This window comes from Myxocyprinus asiaticus, chromosome 12, assembly GCF_019703515.2.
Source record: "Myxocyprinus asiaticus isolate MX2 ecotype Aquarium Trade chromosome 12, UBuf_Myxa_2, whole genome shotgun sequence".
In the NCBI taxonomy this organism is placed as follows: domain Eukaryota; kingdom Metazoa; phylum Chordata; class Actinopteri; order Cypriniformes; family Catostomidae; genus Myxocyprinus; species Myxocyprinus asiaticus.
In genome coordinates, this window is record NC_059355.1 from 33,903,965 (window position 1) to 33,921,991 (window position 18,027).

General features: G+C 44.5%; 1 protein-coding gene across 2 annotated transcripts in view; it reads left to right on the top strand.

Annotated features, from left to right (window-relative positions):
• LOC127448720 (neuronal growth regulator 1-like) overlaps positions 1 to 18,027 on the top strand; it is a 219,094-nt gene that overhangs the window by 84,100 nt on the left and 116,967 nt on the right. For both annotated transcript variants that reach the window (XM_051711476.1, XM_051711475.1), the window contains exon 4: positions 8,432 to 8,563. In XM_051711476.1, coding sequence (XP_051567436.1) covers positions 8,432 to 8,563 — 132 coding nt within the window. The remainder of the gene's footprint in view (positions 1 to 8,431; positions 8,564 to 18,027) is intronic.

An 18,027-nucleotide genomic window follows, 5' to 3' on the forward strand; every position in this document is an offset into this window, starting at 1 on the left:
TTCTTCTTCTGTTTTTGGTCATTCACATTCTTCCTGCATATCGCCCCCTACTGGGCAGGGAGAAGAATTTATGATAAAAAATGACTTAAATATTGATCACTTCTGAAGATATAAATTTAACCACTTGTTGTAAAGACATGTTCCACTAGACAACCAGAAAATGTCCAAATACATTTTGTCGTAATTTTGAGCTATATAACTCTCTGTAGGTGTGACTCTATGTGCTTAGAAAGTATGCCCGTGCTATCTTTTAAATAACTGCCACTTGGTTTAATATTTATTTGTCTAATTCAAACATTCATGCGTTTTTAAGTTTGGCTTACTGTGGGGCCTGGGTAGCTCAACAAATAAAACGCTGACTACCGCACCTAGAGTCGCAAATTCGAATCAAGGGTGTGCTGAGTGACTCCAGTCAGGCTTCCTAAGCAACCAATTGGCCCGGTTGTGAGGGTGGGTAGAGTCATGTTGGGTTAAGCTCCTCGTGGTCACTATAATGTGGTTCTCGCTCTCGATGGGGAGCGTGGTGAGTTGTGCGTGAGTCTCCAAACGCGCTAGGTCTCCATGGTAACGCACTCAACCAGCCACATGATAAGATGCGCGGATTGACTGTCTCAGACGCGGAGGCAACTGAGATTCGTCCTCCGCCACCTGGATTGAGGCGAGTCACTACGCACCACGAGGACTTAGAGTGCACTGGGAATTGGCATGCCAAATTGGGGAGAAAATTACCCCCCCCCCCCCCAAAAAAAAACAACTTGTCCTTCTGTGAGTGTCCAAAGTCTTTTGGGGCCATTGTATATTCTAGAAATCCCCTTTATGAATTTTTCATTTTATCTTAACTGATTTTTACATTTCAAATGCTTTCTAAGAAATGCATGCTTTCCTGTACCTTAAAAACAGACATTGTGGTTCTGAGATGTTATGTGACTGTATGTCTTGTTCAGCAGTTGCATTTAATCAAGTCATGCTGCTTGACTTAAAAAGTATTCCCTTAATGCATTATCAAAAGCTGTTAGGTGTCATGCTTACCACCTTGTTTTGAAGGTGGAAGGAACACGTGCCCATTTGTTTTAGGTTAAGGGTTAACTGTCTAATTTTATTATGTTTGCTTTCTATGCTCTGATGTCCTGCTTCCCTTTTCATCTTTGTACGGCCAAATATGAGCTGTTTTGCATGAATATATTTCACATAATTTATCCCACTGTACAATTGCTTCAATTCATTTGCAGAGCATTGGAATCAAAATAGCACCTTGTCAGCTCAGATAAGCATCTAAGTCGGTTCCTTGATAACCCCAAAGCAAACTAAATTGTTGAGTTTGTTACCTGCTATAAAGATGTAATTGTTTTTATTCAACACACAAATGTGTATGCAAATAACGAAGGGATGGAATAATTAGAGCTCGGAGCTCCTGTATTTCTCTCAGTGTTCCAACAATTCAGAAGTAACACACATTTATTTCTCCCCTAACAGTCTTTTTTCTTTTTTAATAATTTTATAATTCAGTGCAACTCAATATTCGAAGATATACTTTTTACTTTTTACCTGTCAAGTAATCACAGAAAATCATACATTAACAGAAAATAAAACTAATATCTATAAAGTCTTAGTCATCATTGTGTAGTTTGATTAAATATGATTGTAAATTGCGTATCAAAATAAATAATTAAATAATAATTGTATTTAGTACCCCAGTGAGCAAGCCGAAGGCGACTGTGGCAAGGAACACAAAACTCCATAAGATGTTGGTTAATGGAGAAAAATAATCTTGGGAGAAACCAGACTCACTGTGGAGGCCAGTTTGTTATGGCTAAACAGCATGAATATAATGCCAATATTAGTTATTTATGTGCAGTGTAAGTCATAAACTAAGTAAGTGTGAAGGGCCAGTGTTTAAACAAAAGTTTGTATGAACTGTAAGATTAATGACTAATGTTCATCCTGGATTAACTGCAGAAGTTCACATAGATGCATTGTCCTTTGTTAGTTGGCTGATGAAGGCTTTTGTTGGCAATTAATTGATAGTCTATGTATTCCATTTTAAGAGTGTAGTCCATCATTAGACCAAGGTGATGCAGGCAGAGATCAGTGAAGTGCATTGCAGTTCAGCCGGCAGATCATTTCGGTGAGGTCTATCCTATGTCCAACAGTGCAACATAACAGTGCAACAGTAAACTGTCTGTTATAGTTCGGTAGTATGTAGCTGTATATTTGTCTCAGTATGCTATGTTAGCTGAAAAGCAGTTTTAGTTTAGTCTCAAAGTTTGTAGTAAAACCATCATAACTGTGTAATTTTAATCATGCTACCTCATCTGTCAGCATGATGCCGGTGAATCACATTCAGTCTCTTTGTACGTTACATTGTTTTGGTCAATGCTCGCTCGCTCGCGTCCCTATGGAGTGTGTGCACGAGCACAAGCAACAGGTTGCTGGCTGCAGTTCATTTAATGGCCACAGGTGTCATTAATAACAAGGGTTTCTGAATCTTACATACTGTACCTTTAAGTACTGCAGAGCTAGACCATTCAAAGCTTTGTACATAGTTAACTTACATTTTTTAATTAATATTACATTTAACAGGTAGCCAATGTAACTATGATACAATGGAGATGATATGAACTTGCAGAACATCCTCCCAGTAATGCATTACAAAAATATAGTCTTGAGGTCATTAACTCATTAATTAGTTTATCGGCATCAGCAACAGAGAGCATGTGTCGTAACTTAGCAGTATTTCTGTGGTAGAAGAATGCTGTTCTACAAACATTAGAAATTGGATTTTCAAAGGACAGATTAGTCGACATTTAACAAGACACTACACATGTTTATAACTGAGAGAAAATGATACAAACTTTAAGTCACAGTATTCCTCTGATGACATCCATTTCTTTAAAAGTTTGCGGCCTTGGAAGTTATCTGTATGTGCTTGATTCCATGCTCATGAGAGCTGTGACTCTGGTCCCACCCTGATAGTAAAACGAAGCGTGATTGGTTGAAGACAGAACGTGCTACGATTGGTCCGAGTAATGTGGCCATTATCTGACTGGCTAGAGTAGACAATGGGTGGAGTCCACCTATTGTAGATTTGTGTGCACATCTTGATGCTAGATTTGTTTCAGTATCGACAAATGCGTGTAGCGATCCACAAATGTACAGGAAGCGATCCACAAATAAATGCACACGATTTACAAATGAATGCTGGACAGAGTCGTATTTGTGAGTTAAATATATTTGTAAATTTTTTTTATTTGCAAATCTCATTTTTATTTATTTGTGAATTAACTTTATTTTTGTGAAACTCCTAACATATATTTATAAATCTCATTCTTTTTATTTGTAAATTCATTTCATTTTGTGAAACTCCTTACATTTATTTGTTGATCTCATTCAATTTATTTGTGAACCAAATTTATATTTGTGAATCTCTTTCCATTTGTATGTTAATATGCAACAATTCCATCTCCATATGGACCCTCTAGCGGTTCATGCTGAGCAGTGCAGCAATATGAAATTTATCATTACAATTAAACTCGCAAAGTTTATTAAAATGACTGCTTTCCAAATATTGACTATAGATGCAGTACACTTGAAACATGTCACAGAACAAAGCAATTTTTAGCTATCTATCTGAATCATCATATCAAAAGGAGTGGTGGATGTTTGATTCTTCCAGATATAGCCTAACCAAATTATTTGATAGTATTTGATACTTTTTTTATGGGTCAAAGAAAGGAGACAGTTCATCAACATGTGCACGAGGCCAGTTCTGGTCTCAAGCCGTTGAATAAATGCATGATCAGTGTTGGGTAAGCTACTCTAAAGAAGTAATTAATTACTAACTATTAATTACATCTTCTACAGTGTAATTCGATTACTGTACTAATTACTCTGTCTGAAAAGTAATTGCATTACTAATTACTTTCTAAACCCTTATCAACCTCAACCAGATGAAAAATTTAAGGATAGACATGAAATTGTTCTTTTACTTCTTTCAAATAAATCATATAAAATCAAATAAATTATTCATGAACTGGTCAAAGAATTTAAGGAGGCTGGATTAAATTAGAAAACATACATTTTAACATTAGACGTTATATTTCGATTTTAAATTCACTGTTGTTTTATATAGAATTGTTCTATATTCTATACAATATTTAACACCATTACTGAAATTAGAGTAATTCCTTTTTTCAAGTAAGTTAAGTGCAGTAATTAATTACTTAGTAATGCAATACATCCAACACTGTGCATGATGGACGAAGGTCAGCTACAATCACACTGTGTACAATCATACTGGGAATATTAGTGCTGTCTTTTATATCAGTCTCTGTGTTTACCTGTCACGTTCATTTGGAGCGTGCCACACACATGCAGCTGATCAGATCGGGAGCAGCATTAAGACAAGCTCTGTGAATTATTTTTCAGCCTTTGGTGGATTTACATGCTCCAAAAATGACATAAAAAACCATAAAAGCACAATTAAAGTAGTACAGATGACTCGTGCATTTAATTCAAAGCCACTTGAAGGCATGTGAAAGCTTTGTGTATGGCAAAAGGCTGCTTTTAATAAGTAAATATACTGTACAGTATGCATGCGCAGCGTGTTAGTGAATGGCGCGGTTCTGTTGACACACAAAAGGCGAATTCCAAATGCCGTTTTTGCTCCCCTTGAAGGGCACTGCGGGAAGGGGACACCACTCAAAGGGGTGTTCCAAATGAAAGTGAGCAACTCAAGCCTTCTACCAAGGGCCCTTCCACAAGGTCATTAGGGGTACATGCGATGATCACTTCGAGGAAGTAATTTTACCATTTATGATCACGTGACCCTGGGTGGCGTGTCCTCAGGATATATTTTAAAGCAAGGTTGTCAGTCAGAACATATTACATGTTCAAACGCTGGGGCAAGTGCTATAGCCCTTTTATAACAGATACTTTTCCTCCTCCGCAGTTTACATTCGTCCTGATACATAAGATAGTAGACAGCCATAAGCAGAGAGAACAGGGAGATACTCCAAAATAAGGTTCAATTTTTTCCTGTAGGCTAGTCTAAACCCTGTGGTTTATTATTTATTTATTATTAAGACCTGTCGTGCACCAAATAAATTTCAGTGGGAAATGTTCATTCATGTATATTATATACATTATGCAGTACAGATATATTACTATTATTATTAAAACAGCAACAGTAAGCAATTTGAAATCAGACACAATGTTCAATATTTGAAAAAAAAAAAAAGAAAAAAAACTCACAAAAAGTATATATTTATTTGCAACAACAAATTAACAGCAATGAGATTCCTGTTGTTAGAACAGCTGCACTGCATCATCATGGTAACGTTCAGGCGAAGATAAAGTGGAAATGTCTTTGTTCCAAATGGCCATATATGAGACACAAGTCCCCTGCTCCCTCCAGAGTTCCCACTTCAAGGGCTCAGCCCTACAGAGGGAGTAGGGCATAGGGATGCTCACTTTCGTTTGGAATTCGCCCATACACAGCACGTGCATGCTGTTGATGTGCTCGAGGCTATTTTCTATTTCAGCCCTCAGAGCGATGCACAATATGTGAGAGCTACACAAAAAAAATCTCAGATGTAGATGCTCATTAGTTTGGTTTGCTTATAACATGCATTTAGAATGGCACCAGAGGAGCATTTCTCCAGATTTGGAATAAGAAGCGAATTAAACTACTGTGAACTAGCCCCCATACAGACACTTACAGGACTTCCTGGAGTGTTCCGACCATCAAATTAAAAGCCTGACGGTTTTAAAGTTAAAAGTGCACAACTGAAATATATTACTATTGAAAAATAAAATGACATTCAAAATAATAATAATAATAATAATCATTTATTATTATTATCATTATTATTTGTTTACAAATTACAACAATATTTAAGTTGACTAGGTTCCAAAAATTAACGGTGTGAATAAAATGTGGACCGATATCTTAAAAATAAAAAAAGAGATCTGAATACTTTAAAGTCCATATACAAGTTGAAACGATTGTGCAAAGAAAACAGACTTCTGTTCTACTTTCACTGGAATTACTGGAAGTTACTGGCATGGCTACTAAAAAGGTTGATACAGTGCATCCGGAAAGTATTTACAGCGCTTCACTTTTTCCACATTTTGTTATGTTACAGCCTTATTCCAATATGGATTAAATTCATTATTTTCCTCAAAATTCTACAAACAATACTCCATAATGACAACGTGAAAGAAGTTTGTTTGAAATCTTTGCAAATTTATTAAATAAAATGAAAAAAAAAATAAAAATAAAAAAAAAGAAAAAGAAAAATCACATGTACATAAGTATTCACAGCCTTTGCTCAATACTTTGTTGAAGCACCTTTGGCACCAATTACAGCCTCAAGTCTTTTTGAGTATGATGCTACAAGCTTGGCACACCTATTTTTGGGCAGTTTCTCCCATTCTTCTTTGCAGGACCTCTCAAGCTCCATCAGGTTGGATGGGGAGCGTCGGTGCACAGCCATTTTCAGATCTCTCCAGAGATGTTCAATCGGGTTCAAGTCTGGGCTCTGGCTGGGCCACTCAAGGATATTCACAGAGTTGTCCCAGAGCCACTCCTTTGTTATCTTGGCTGTGTGCTTAGGGTCGTTGTCCTGTTGGAAGATGAACCTTCGCCCCAGTCTGAGGTCCAGAGCACTCTGGAGCAGGTTTTCATCAAGGATGTCTCTGTACATTGCTGCATTCATCTTTCCCTCGATCCTGACTAGTCTCCCAGTTTCTGCCGCTGAAAAACATCCCCACAGCATGATGCTGCTACCACCATGCTTCACTGTAGGGATGGTATTGGCCAGGTGATGAGCAGTGCCTGGTTTCCTCCAGGCATAACGCTTGCCATTCAGGCCAAAGAGTTCAATCTTTGTTTCTCATGGTCTGAGAGTCCTTCAGGTGCCTTTTGGCAAACTCCAGGTGGGCTGTCATGTGCCTTTTACTGAGGAGTGGCTTCCGTCTGGCCTGATTGGTAGAGTGCTGCAGAGATGGTTGTTCTTCTGGAAGGTTCTCCTCTCTCCACAGAGAAATGCTGGAGCTCTGTCAGAGTGACCATCGGGTTCTTGGTCACCTCCCTGACTAAGGCCCTTCTCCCCCGATCGCTCAGTTTGGCCAGGCGGCCAGCTCTAGGAAGAGTCCTGGTGGTTCCAAACATCTTCCATTTACGGATGATGGAGGCCACTGTGCTCATTGGGACCTTCAATGCTGCAGAAATTTTTCTGTACCCTTCCCCAGATCTGTGCCTCGATACAATCCTGTCTCGGAGGTCTACAGACAATTCCTTGGACTTCATGGCTTGGTTTGTGCTCTGACATGCACTGTTAACTGTGGGACCTTATATAGACAGGTGTGTGCCTTTCCAAATCATGTCCAATCAACTGAATTTACCACAGGTGGACTCCAATCAAGTTGTAGAAACATCTCAAGGATGATCAGTGGAAACAGGATGCACCTGAGCTCAATTTTGAGTGTCATGGCAAAGGCTGTGAATACTTCTGTACATGTGATTTTTTTTTTTTTTTCGTTTTTTATTTTTAATAAATTTGTAAAGATTTCAAACAAACTTTTACATTGTCATTATGGGGTATTGTTTGTAGAATTTTGAGGAAAATAATGAATTTAATCCATTTTGGAATAAGGCTGTAACATAACAATGTGGAAAAAGTGAAGTGCTGTGAATACTTTCCGGATGCACTGTATGCCCCGCCAATTTTAGTAGGAAATACAGCAAAACTGTGCTCGTCAAGCTATATACTGTATGGGTGTTTAACAAAAGACTTGGAAAAAACACAACTATCCCTTTTCACTCCCACATCCTTGCAATGCTCTTTTCCCTTGCTCTCATCTCTTTTTTTTTTTTTGCCTTCTCTGAGATTTTTGCTGAGTCAGAGACTCCTCATCTGTATGTCAGTGCAGGATTTACCTCTCTGTGCCATGAGACAGATTCACCTCATTGTAAAGTAGGATATAAATAGGTTTCACTGAGGAATATTACAATAGGGTTGGATCCTGGTTTGGGGAACCCAGGGAGGTTTTTAGTCTAATAGAAGCATGGCAGTCTCATGCTGTGCTATATTGCCTCTCATTACTCAAGGACCCCAAGACATGTTTGTCATATTGGCACAGCTCTGATTTCCTCTTGCTATTTGATGCCAATAATATTCTTCCCTGTGTGAATGCGACTCACAGGGGAGATGCTTCCCACAGGATGACTAGCCAACAAAGCGATTTTGTGCCTTAAGCTTTTTTTCTGTTTTTTGGGGGCCGTAGGTGTATTTTCATGTCTTTTACAGGCTGATGAGACACAGTAGTGAATGTACAGAACCTTTAAGCATTTAACCATTAATTAGTTTAAGAGTTGTGGAAGAATTGTCCTAAAGAATTGTACATATTTGTTTTCTTGTTGTGTTCACAGCCAGGAAGTATGAAAGTGGAGAGTATTTAAATATCACAGGCATCACTCGAGATCAAGCAGGGGACTATGAATGCGGCGCAGAAAACGACGTTGCTTCGCCCGACACCAAGACCGTTAGAGTCACAGTCAACTGTGAGTATCATATACCTTTACCTCTCTTTCTGTTTGTTTACTGTCAGATAACATGAAATTACATTCACAATGACAACAATGCTTTTTTCCCTGTCTTATTGAAGAGAACAGCTTTGTTCCAAAACCTAGTGTGCTGCCTTGCTGTCTACTGTCTACATACCTTTCTGAAAGGGCCAGCATAGCTGGTGACCAGTATTTGTTATAGTTTGGAAGGTGGTTCCTAAAATAGGATGCTGGTGTGCTGGTTTCCCCACCACGGTAGGGTTGCACTACCCATTTGTAAGGTCTTACTTAAATTAGGACGTAAAGTTTCCACTACACTAAAAAATTAAATGGCATTTTATCCAGCTAATGGGTTTTTTTGTGTGACAGATAAATGAAATGTGAATGTATATATATAAAAACACTTTAGACCAACAATATTACCCCAAATGTTGTCCCAACTAGCCTAACAGAGTTGTTTCAATGAACAATTTCAAATTGAACTGATTTGCAAGTTCCCAGCATGCATTGCAACATGAATCAATTATGCGGTTAGTGTTATAGGCTTATTTTGTGCTGTTTGCTGACTTTTTTTTTTTTTATTGTTTTTTGTTAACACTGTTAGTCAGTTGTTGTGTGGTGACGTTAGGAGCTAGTCTTTAAACTTTATGAGGTTTGTTGATTGTCACTGTTATTGAGATTCATGTGTTAAGGCTTGAGGTCTATTGTGGGTCTATGTCAACATGTCTATGTAACCATTGTATGTATTGCTTTTGCCTTTCAAGACATACCTCTCTTCAGAGAGCAAAGATTGCAGTTAACTTCATGTAAAAGGAAATGAAATGGTATCAAAATGAAAGTTCTTAGATTGTGAATTGATATTTGGCTGAACCATTAGTAGTTCTCTCAAGATTTCTTTGCATTTAGTGAACGAACAAAAGCAATGTTCCTGAGGATGGTTATTAAGACGGTTGTTGAGAAAAGTCAAAAATCTCTTGCAGCCTGTTGCCATGATATTTCAAGTTTTCAACTTTCCATTTTTTACAGTGTAGGGGCTTACAAATCACTGTGTAATTTGTTACTAACTCTGTTCTTAATTTGGTTGCACCATCTTTTCTTAAAGGAATATTCCTTTAAGGCTAGTAGTTTGTAAGCTCTCCATAAAGTAATGCATAGTTGCATTATATGACGTTTACCTTTATTAATCCAATACGTAGCCTTCAAATTTGTAAACAAAAGTGTAGAAAAGCCATGAATTGTTTTATTGTTTCTGTTGGTGTTTCAAACTCACTTTGCCTAATGTATAACTGTCAATAGTAATAAATTAAATATCCATTGAAATATGATTCATAAATAAATATGAAATGCACAATTAAGTGATACCAGGTGACTGACACTGGAAAGTGCACCGTTTAGAGTGTTCTTTTGTGTTGAAGAGCAACAAAGTCAGTTATTCAGATAATGTTCTCCCTCATAAATGAAACAAGTGTAAATGTCAATATCATCATCATACTCTATACACCGATCAGCAACAACATTAAAACCACATTAAAACCACCTGCTAAATATTGTGTAGGTGCCCCTTGTGCCGCCAAAACAGCACCAACCTTCATCTCAGAATAGCATTCTGAGATGCTATTCTTCTCACCACAATTGTACAGAGCGATTATCTGAGATGAGTTTGCGACCCATGATAAATGAACCTAAATAACGCATTGAAAGCCAGATGTTCTTTACCAAAGTATCAAATTACACAGGCAGCAAAGTATGCGCACTGATAAAAGAAGTTTAATTGCAGGTCGCAAATATAATTGTGCATGGTGGATAACTATAAGATGTCTCAGATTTGGAATGACACAAGGAATGCCGTTAGACAGACACACAGACATGCGCTTGAAGAAACACCCTGTCTGACACGCATGTCTAACGCGCTATTTGTTCAGAGGTCTGCAGTCTCGTGGAACACGCATATGTAAAGGGTTCTCATTCTTTGTTTCAGTCTTCTGAATTTTTTTTTGCAAGAATAGTATTGTCCATGAGAATGCTGCAAATGCTCAGAAGGTGCTCTGAGTTCAGTTCACTTTATTTCCACAGAGCAGTTCGTTGTGAGCACAACTCTGCAGGGTCACTTTATATATAGCTTATACATCTGTAATTAAATAATAAAATAATACAAAAACACGTTCACCTCGAACCATGATTTATATTTCAGTGATTATTATTATCATCATTATAATTATTATGTTTACACTGATAATTGAATTGCATGTGATTAATGTGAGACACAGAAAACAATTATTGAACAACATTTTGAACAACCAACCGGGTTTCCCATCAGCGCAGGGCTTGCGCTGAAGCGGCTGCCTTCGTTTGGCCACGGCTTGCGTGGCTTTACCAGTGGCGACATTTGGTGGCGCTGAGGCAGCTGGTGTGGGGTTTTTAGCTGGGTTTTCTTCCCCGTGATCCACATTAGAGAGTATGTAATCGCTGTGCAGATGAGCTGAATAGGGCATGCGCCAGGATTTTGACAGTTCGTTATGAACTTCAGGGAAGAACGGGGCAGATCTACGGGAAGCGGTTGCTTGACGGCGTCTGGACTGCAGGAACCATTCATCAAGGCGAGATTTTGTAGGTTCCTCTGGAGGAGACCACTCGATATTTAGCTCTTCGACTGCTCTTGAAAGGACTGAAGCGTCTCCTTGTCAGTGGCGCGTACACGCTCCTTGCCCTCACTGGGGGAAGGGGCGGTAATGTCATCTACTGACCACTCGCCTGATGAAGCAAGAGATATGACATCGTCATCATCCCCAGCGTTAGAACTGCCGAATGAGCATAGACAAGTTACATGGAGATTGAGGGGCTCGCAGGGCGTGTGCCGGCATGAATACCACCTGAAAATCATCCTGCTCGACCTCGCGGCCCCGCCGTGCCTCCTCGTGTGGTCCTTAACACAGGAGACTTAACACAGAAGAGGCGGGTGGGAGGGCACGGGAGGCTGAATCATCCCTCAGAACGAGGGCGATTTGCAAGCGAAGCATCTTGAGACTCATGCCCTCACAGTGAGGGCAGTCTGTCTCTATGAGAGCTGACTCTGCGTGGGTGCGGCCCAGACGGTGATGCAGCTCTCATGCTGATCTGATGGCAGGATGTGCCTCTTGCACAAGTAACACTTAAGGAACGACATCTTTAAAAAGATGCAAACACATAAGCGACTCTTATTTATATATAAATATATATATACAGGTGTGTGTGTGTGTGTGTGTGTGTGTGTGTGTATATATATATATATATATATATATATATATATATATATGGGGTCTGTGTGGGTGCCTCGTGCCGCCCACCCGCAACTGCCCATGTCGCCCATGTCTAAATCCACCACTGCATCAGAAAAGCCAAGCTGTCTGACGAGCTTCAACTGCTAAGTTTTGCTGGTAAACACAGTGACTATGTTGGTCCACTTGCTAGACCAGTACCAAAGCAGCATAAAGCAGCCGGGTTAGGTGTTTTCAGGCGGCGCTAATCGAAGTTAATCGGCTCTAGTCTGCAGATTTTGATAAAGTCTGAGAAAATTGCATAGTGTATGACCAACTTAGATTTCTTACCCTCTTATTCCATCTAGTCAGAGGATATCAAACATGCTTGATATTTTTGAGCTGACTATCCATGACTACAAAAGGAAATCTCGTAGTGTGTGATGGTCTACAACTCTGAATTGATACGGTGAGCAGCCAATGGAAATCGAGCATGCGGGGCCACAAAGCTCAAGAAATGATAATGACAAACAAGCACTCAAGTGGATTTTAACTTTTAACACCACTCATCTCGCGTTGCAGTCTCTAAATGCCATACTGGCTGCTTCTTCCCACCCAAGACTGCTCCCAAATGTGTTTGACCTGTGTCTTTCTATAAATTTTTCTATACTTTCTATACTTAATGTTACATGTGATGCAGCCTTAGAATTTGGTCAAAACAAGGGATCTTAGGAGGTAGCATAATTAAGTTGCCTAGCTTTTGGAATGGTCTTGGCTAGAGCATGCCCTGAAAGGCCTCCATAGTCAGCTCACTAAGTTTCGAAGCATAGATACAGTTCCCTATCTATCTTGCATTCGTAAGAAAGCAAGCCACCCCAGTGGCTCCCCGCCTCGGTCCTTCTTCCTACAGGTATGAGGCTGTGCCGGTTAGCACTGAGGGCGATTTGAGGACACCAATGGGACAACCTCCGCCGGGTAACCCCTACGGACCACCCATTCCCCAGCATGCTCGCTTGCCCCTGTCGGGTGCTCGGACGAAACCGCCGGCTCTTCCCAGGGCGAGTTCGACCTCTTGTTCGGAGCCCGGGAAGACGATGAGTTATCGAGCGCAGCATCGGAGAGCGGGCTCGTCCAGTCTGACGCAGAGGCTTCGACTGGGCTTCCTCCTTCAGGAATGGTCGCCCAGTCCCAGGCCGATGCGGAAATGACGGACATGCTTTCCCAGGTGGCCGCGAGCGTCGGGCTGGAGTGGAACCCTCCACTCTCCCCTGAACCCTCGTGGCTCGACGATTGGTTCCTGGGCTCAGGGCACCGCCCACGGCCATACCCCGCCCCTGTTCCTTTCTTTCCGGAAGTGCATGAGGAGCTGGCAAGATCGTGGGAGGCACCTTTTACTGCCCAGTCCCGGTCTTTCAGCTCCCCTGCTCTCACTACCCTCGATGGTTGAGCAGCCAGGGGGTATTCAGTGATTCCCCCAGGTGGATAAGGCGCTCACGGTGCATTTGTGCCCGCAGAGCGCCGCTACCTGGCGTGGGCGCACAAAGCTCCCGTCCAGGGCCTGTAGGTTTACGTCGTCCCTGACGACTAGGGCCTACGGTGCCGCTGGACAAGCCGCCTCTGCCCTGCACGCCATGGCTCTCCTGCAAGTACACCAAGCCAAGGCACTAAAAGAACTGCATGAGGGTAGTTCTGACCAGGGATTGATGCAGGAACTGCGCTCAGCAACCGACCTCGCTCTCCGGGCGACAAAGGTCACGGCGCGGTCTCTCGGGAAGGCGATGTCCACCCTGGTGGTCCAGGAGCACCACCTTTGGCTCAAGCTGGTTGAGATGCGAGAGGCTGACAAGGCACGGTTACTTGACGCCCCCATCTCCCAGGTTGGCCTGTTCAGCGACACCGTCGAGGACTTTGCCCAGCAGTTCTCGGCAGTGAAGAAGCAGACGGAGGCCATACAACACATCCTGTCCCAGCGTGGCTAAAGACCCCGCACCCCGTCTGCTCGTCACCAAGGGCGTCCTCCTGCAGCAACAACACCGGCTCCACCGCAGCCCGCTCCGTGGCCCAGCCCCGGTGTGGAGCCCAACACAGGAAGTAGATGCCACCCGTCTCACGGCTGTCCGCTAAGAACCCGAGGAAGGCTTCGAAGTGCCCCTGAGATGGGCAACCAGGGGCGAGGAGACCTGCTTCTCTGGAGCTGGTGAGCAGACCACTCCACCCCCGGTGGTGGGCCGGGAGGAGAATCCTTTTGTTTCATTTTTTGCCGCATGCCCAAGAGGCTGCGGTACCCAAAAGTGTCCGGTGTCCAGTGTGCACAGCCGTCGTCATGACCACCGTCCACCTTCCCATTTTTGCAAACACACCCACACGGGATTGGTTCCGGTGGTCTACGGGGATGAGATTCCTCCTCCCCCCTCCCTGGCCAATCTTATGGTGGGCAGCAGGAGCCAGGCAAGTGCTTCGATGTCCTTGGACTCAGCACGGCCATGGAGCTCGAGTCCCCTCGACGTGGCACCTTGAGCTCCGAGTTTGGGCACGTGGCTCACGCTTTCCAACCCGTCACGATGACTGACCTGGACCATCTGACTCGGCTACGTGATTCAGTTTGCCAGGCACCCGCCCAGGTTCAGTGGCGTCCGCTTCACCTGGATGAAGGGCGAGAACACCGCTACCTTGCGTGTGGAGATCACAACCCTTCTGCGCAAGGGTGCGATAGAGCTTGTCCCTCCAGCAGAGATGAAGAAAGGGCTCTACAGCCCTTACTTCATCGTACCGAAGGCGGTGGGTTGCGACCAATCCTGGACCTGCGAGTACTGAAACGGGCTTTGCACAGACTCCCGTTCAAGATGCTGAAGCAAAAACGTATTCTAGCAAGCGTCCGGCATCAAGATTGGTTTGCGGCGGTAGACCTGAAGGACGCGTACTTCCACATCTCGGTCTTACCTCGACACAGACCCTTCCTGCGGTTTGCCTTCGAAGGCCAGGCGTACCAGTACAAGGTCCTCCCTTTCGGCCTGTCCTTGTCCCATTGCGTCTTCACGAAGGTCGCAGAGGCAGCCCTTGCCCCGCTAAGGGAAGTGGGCATCCACATCCTCAACTATCTCAACGACTGGCTAATCCTAGCTCACTCTCGGGAGTTGCTGTGCGCACACAGGGACCTCGTGCTCTGGCACCTCAGCTGACTGGAGCTTCGGGTCAACTGGGAAAAGAGCAACCTCTCCCCGGTTCAGAGCATCTCTTTTCTCTGTTTGGAGTTGGACTCAGTCTCAATGACGGCGCGCCTCATGAACGAGCACGCACAGTCGGTGCTGAACTGTCTGAAGGCGTTCAGACTGAGGACAGTGGTTCCACTGAAATTTTTTCAGAGGCTCCTGGGGCATATGGCATCCTCAGCGGCGGCCACACCGCTTGGGTTGATGCATATGAGACCGCTTCAGCACTGGCTTCAGACTTGAGTCCCGAGATGGGCATGGCGCCGCGGGACACATCGCGTGGCCATTACGCCGTTCTGTCGCCGCCTCTTCAGTCCTTGGACCGACCTTGCATTTCTACGGGCAGGGGTTCCCCTAGAGCAGGCATGTCGTGGTTACAACAGACGCCTCCAAGACGGGCTGGGGCACCGTATGCAACAGGCACACAGTCGCCGTCTCCTGGACTGGCCCATGGCTACGTTGGAACATCAACTGCCTAGAGTTGTTGGCAGTACTGCTCGCCCTGCGTAGGTTCCGGCCATTGATCCAGGGTGAGCACGTGTTGTCCGGACGGACAACACAGCGACAGTAGCGTATATCAACTGTCAAGGCGGTCTACGCTCCTGTTGCATGTCACAACTCGCCCGTCGTCTCCTCCTCTGGAGTCAGCAGCGCCTCAAGTCGCTACGAGCCACTCACATCCCGGAGACTTCAACACCGCAATGGACACGCTGTCATGACAGGTTACCCTCAGGGGATAGTGGAGACTCCACCCCCAGGTGGTCCAGCTGATTTGGAGTCGATTCGGTCGAGCACAGGTAGACCTGTTTGCTTCCTGGAAATCCTCCCGCTGCCCGATTTGGGACACCCTGACCGAGGCACCCCTCGGTATAGATTCTCTGGCACACAGCTGGCCCCCTTGACTATGCAAATATGCGTTTCCCCCAGTGAGCCTACTTGCACATACCCTGTGCAAGGTCAGGGAGGACGAGGAGCAGATCGTCCTAGTAGCACCCTACTGGCCCACCCAGACATGGTTCTTGGATCTCACGCTTCACGCTCCTTCTTTCTCAGTGACAGGGCACCATCTGGCACCCACGACCAGACCTCTGGAATCTCCACGTCTGGCCCTTGGACGGGACACAGAAGACCTAAGTGGCCTACCACCCGCGGTGGTAGACATGATCACTCAGGCTAGGGCTCCCTCTATGAGGCGCCTGTATGCCTTGAAGTGGCGTCTGTTCACTAAGTGGTGTTCTTCCCGACGTGATGACCCCCAGAGATGCGCAGTCGGATCGGTGCTTTTCTTCCTGCAGGAGAGGCTGGAGGGGCGGCTGTCCCCCTCCACCTTGAAGGTGTATGTAGCCGCTATTTCGGCTCATCACGATGCAGTAGATGGTAAGTACTTGGGGAAGCATGACTTGATCATCAGGAACCTGAGAGGCATAAGGAGATTGAATCCCTCCAGACCGAGCCTCATCCCTCGTGGGACCGCTCTGTAGTCCTTCGGGGAATACGGGGAGCTCCCTTTGAGCCCTTGGAGTCAACTGAGATTAAGGCACTCTCTTTGAAGACTGCCCTCCTGACTGCGCTTACTTCCATCAAGAGGGTAGGGGACCTGCAGGTGTTCTCTGTCAGCGAATCGTGCCTGGAGTTCGGTCCGGGTTACTCTCATGTGATCCTGAGACCCTGACCAGGCTATGTCCCCAAGGTTCCCATGGCCCCTTTTAGGGATCAGGTGGTGAACCTGCAAGCGCTGCCCCAGGAGGAGGCAGACCCAGCCTTGGCGTTGCTGTGTCCGGTGCGAGCTTTATGCATCTATTTGGATCGTACGCAGAGCTTTAGAAGCTCCCAGCAGCTCTTTGTCTGCTTTGGTGGACAGAGGAAAGGAAGCGCTGTCTCCAAACAGAGGATCGCCTGCTGGGTCATTGACGCCATCGCGATGGCATATCAGGCTCAGGACGTCCCACCCCCTGCAGGGTTACGAGTCCACTCTACCAGGAGTGTGGCGGCCTTCTGGGCCCTGGCCAGTGGCACCTCTTTGGCAGACATCTGCAGAGCAGCGGGCTGGGCAGCACCCAACACCTTTGCGAGGTTCTACAATCTCTGAGTTGAGCCAGTCTCGTCCCGTGTATTGGCAGGCACGAGCAGATAGGTTCCGGGACAGCTGGCCGGGTGTACCGCTTGCGCATAGTGCCTTTCCCCTCCCTTGAGGTGAAGACGTGCGCTCTTGACTCCCAGTCGTGTTCACAGACTATGATCCCTGGATGACTTTCCTCCTTAGCTCTCTGGCTGTTGAGTTTGCGGAGAAACTAGCCTATCCCTATTGTTGGGCAGTCGACTTGTTCCTGAAGGACCGTTCAATGCTCATAAGATCATTAGGGGAGGTTACGTGACGGCCTGGTGCGCTGGCTATGAGGCACACAGCGGTCTGCCCATCTCGCACTGCCAGTTCAAGTAACACAGTTCAGCTAGTTGTGGCGTTTTGTATAGGGACCCCTAGTGTCACTATATCGACACAACATCGAGTGAGTGACAGATCATGGTTCCTTTCGTAACCTCTGTTCCCTGATGGAGGGAACGAGACATTGTGTCCCTCTTGCCACAACGCTGAACAACCTGCTGAAATGGCCTGGACCTGGTCTCGGCTACTCAGCACAAAACCTGAATGAGTGGTTGCATACCAGCTCCTTTTATACCCGTATGTCTGGGGGAGTGGCATGCAAATTCCATTCGCCAATTCCCATTGGCCTTTTTTCAAAAAAGCAGAGGTGTTTGGGGCTCCCAAGAGTGACCCCCTAGTGTTACTGCATCGACACAACGTCTCGTTCCCTCCATCAGGGAACGGAGGTTACGAAAGTAACCATGACGTTTTCTTTATCTCTGAGGCAGACTGGGGTGGAAATTAGAATAGAATTCACGGTACTGGAGTTTTTTAAATATTTAATGAGAGAATTCCCTATTTTCTCCTGGATGGGATGATTAATTTTCAGTGAGGAATGGTCTCACTGTTATAAGGAGTCTTCTATTATGCAGGTAA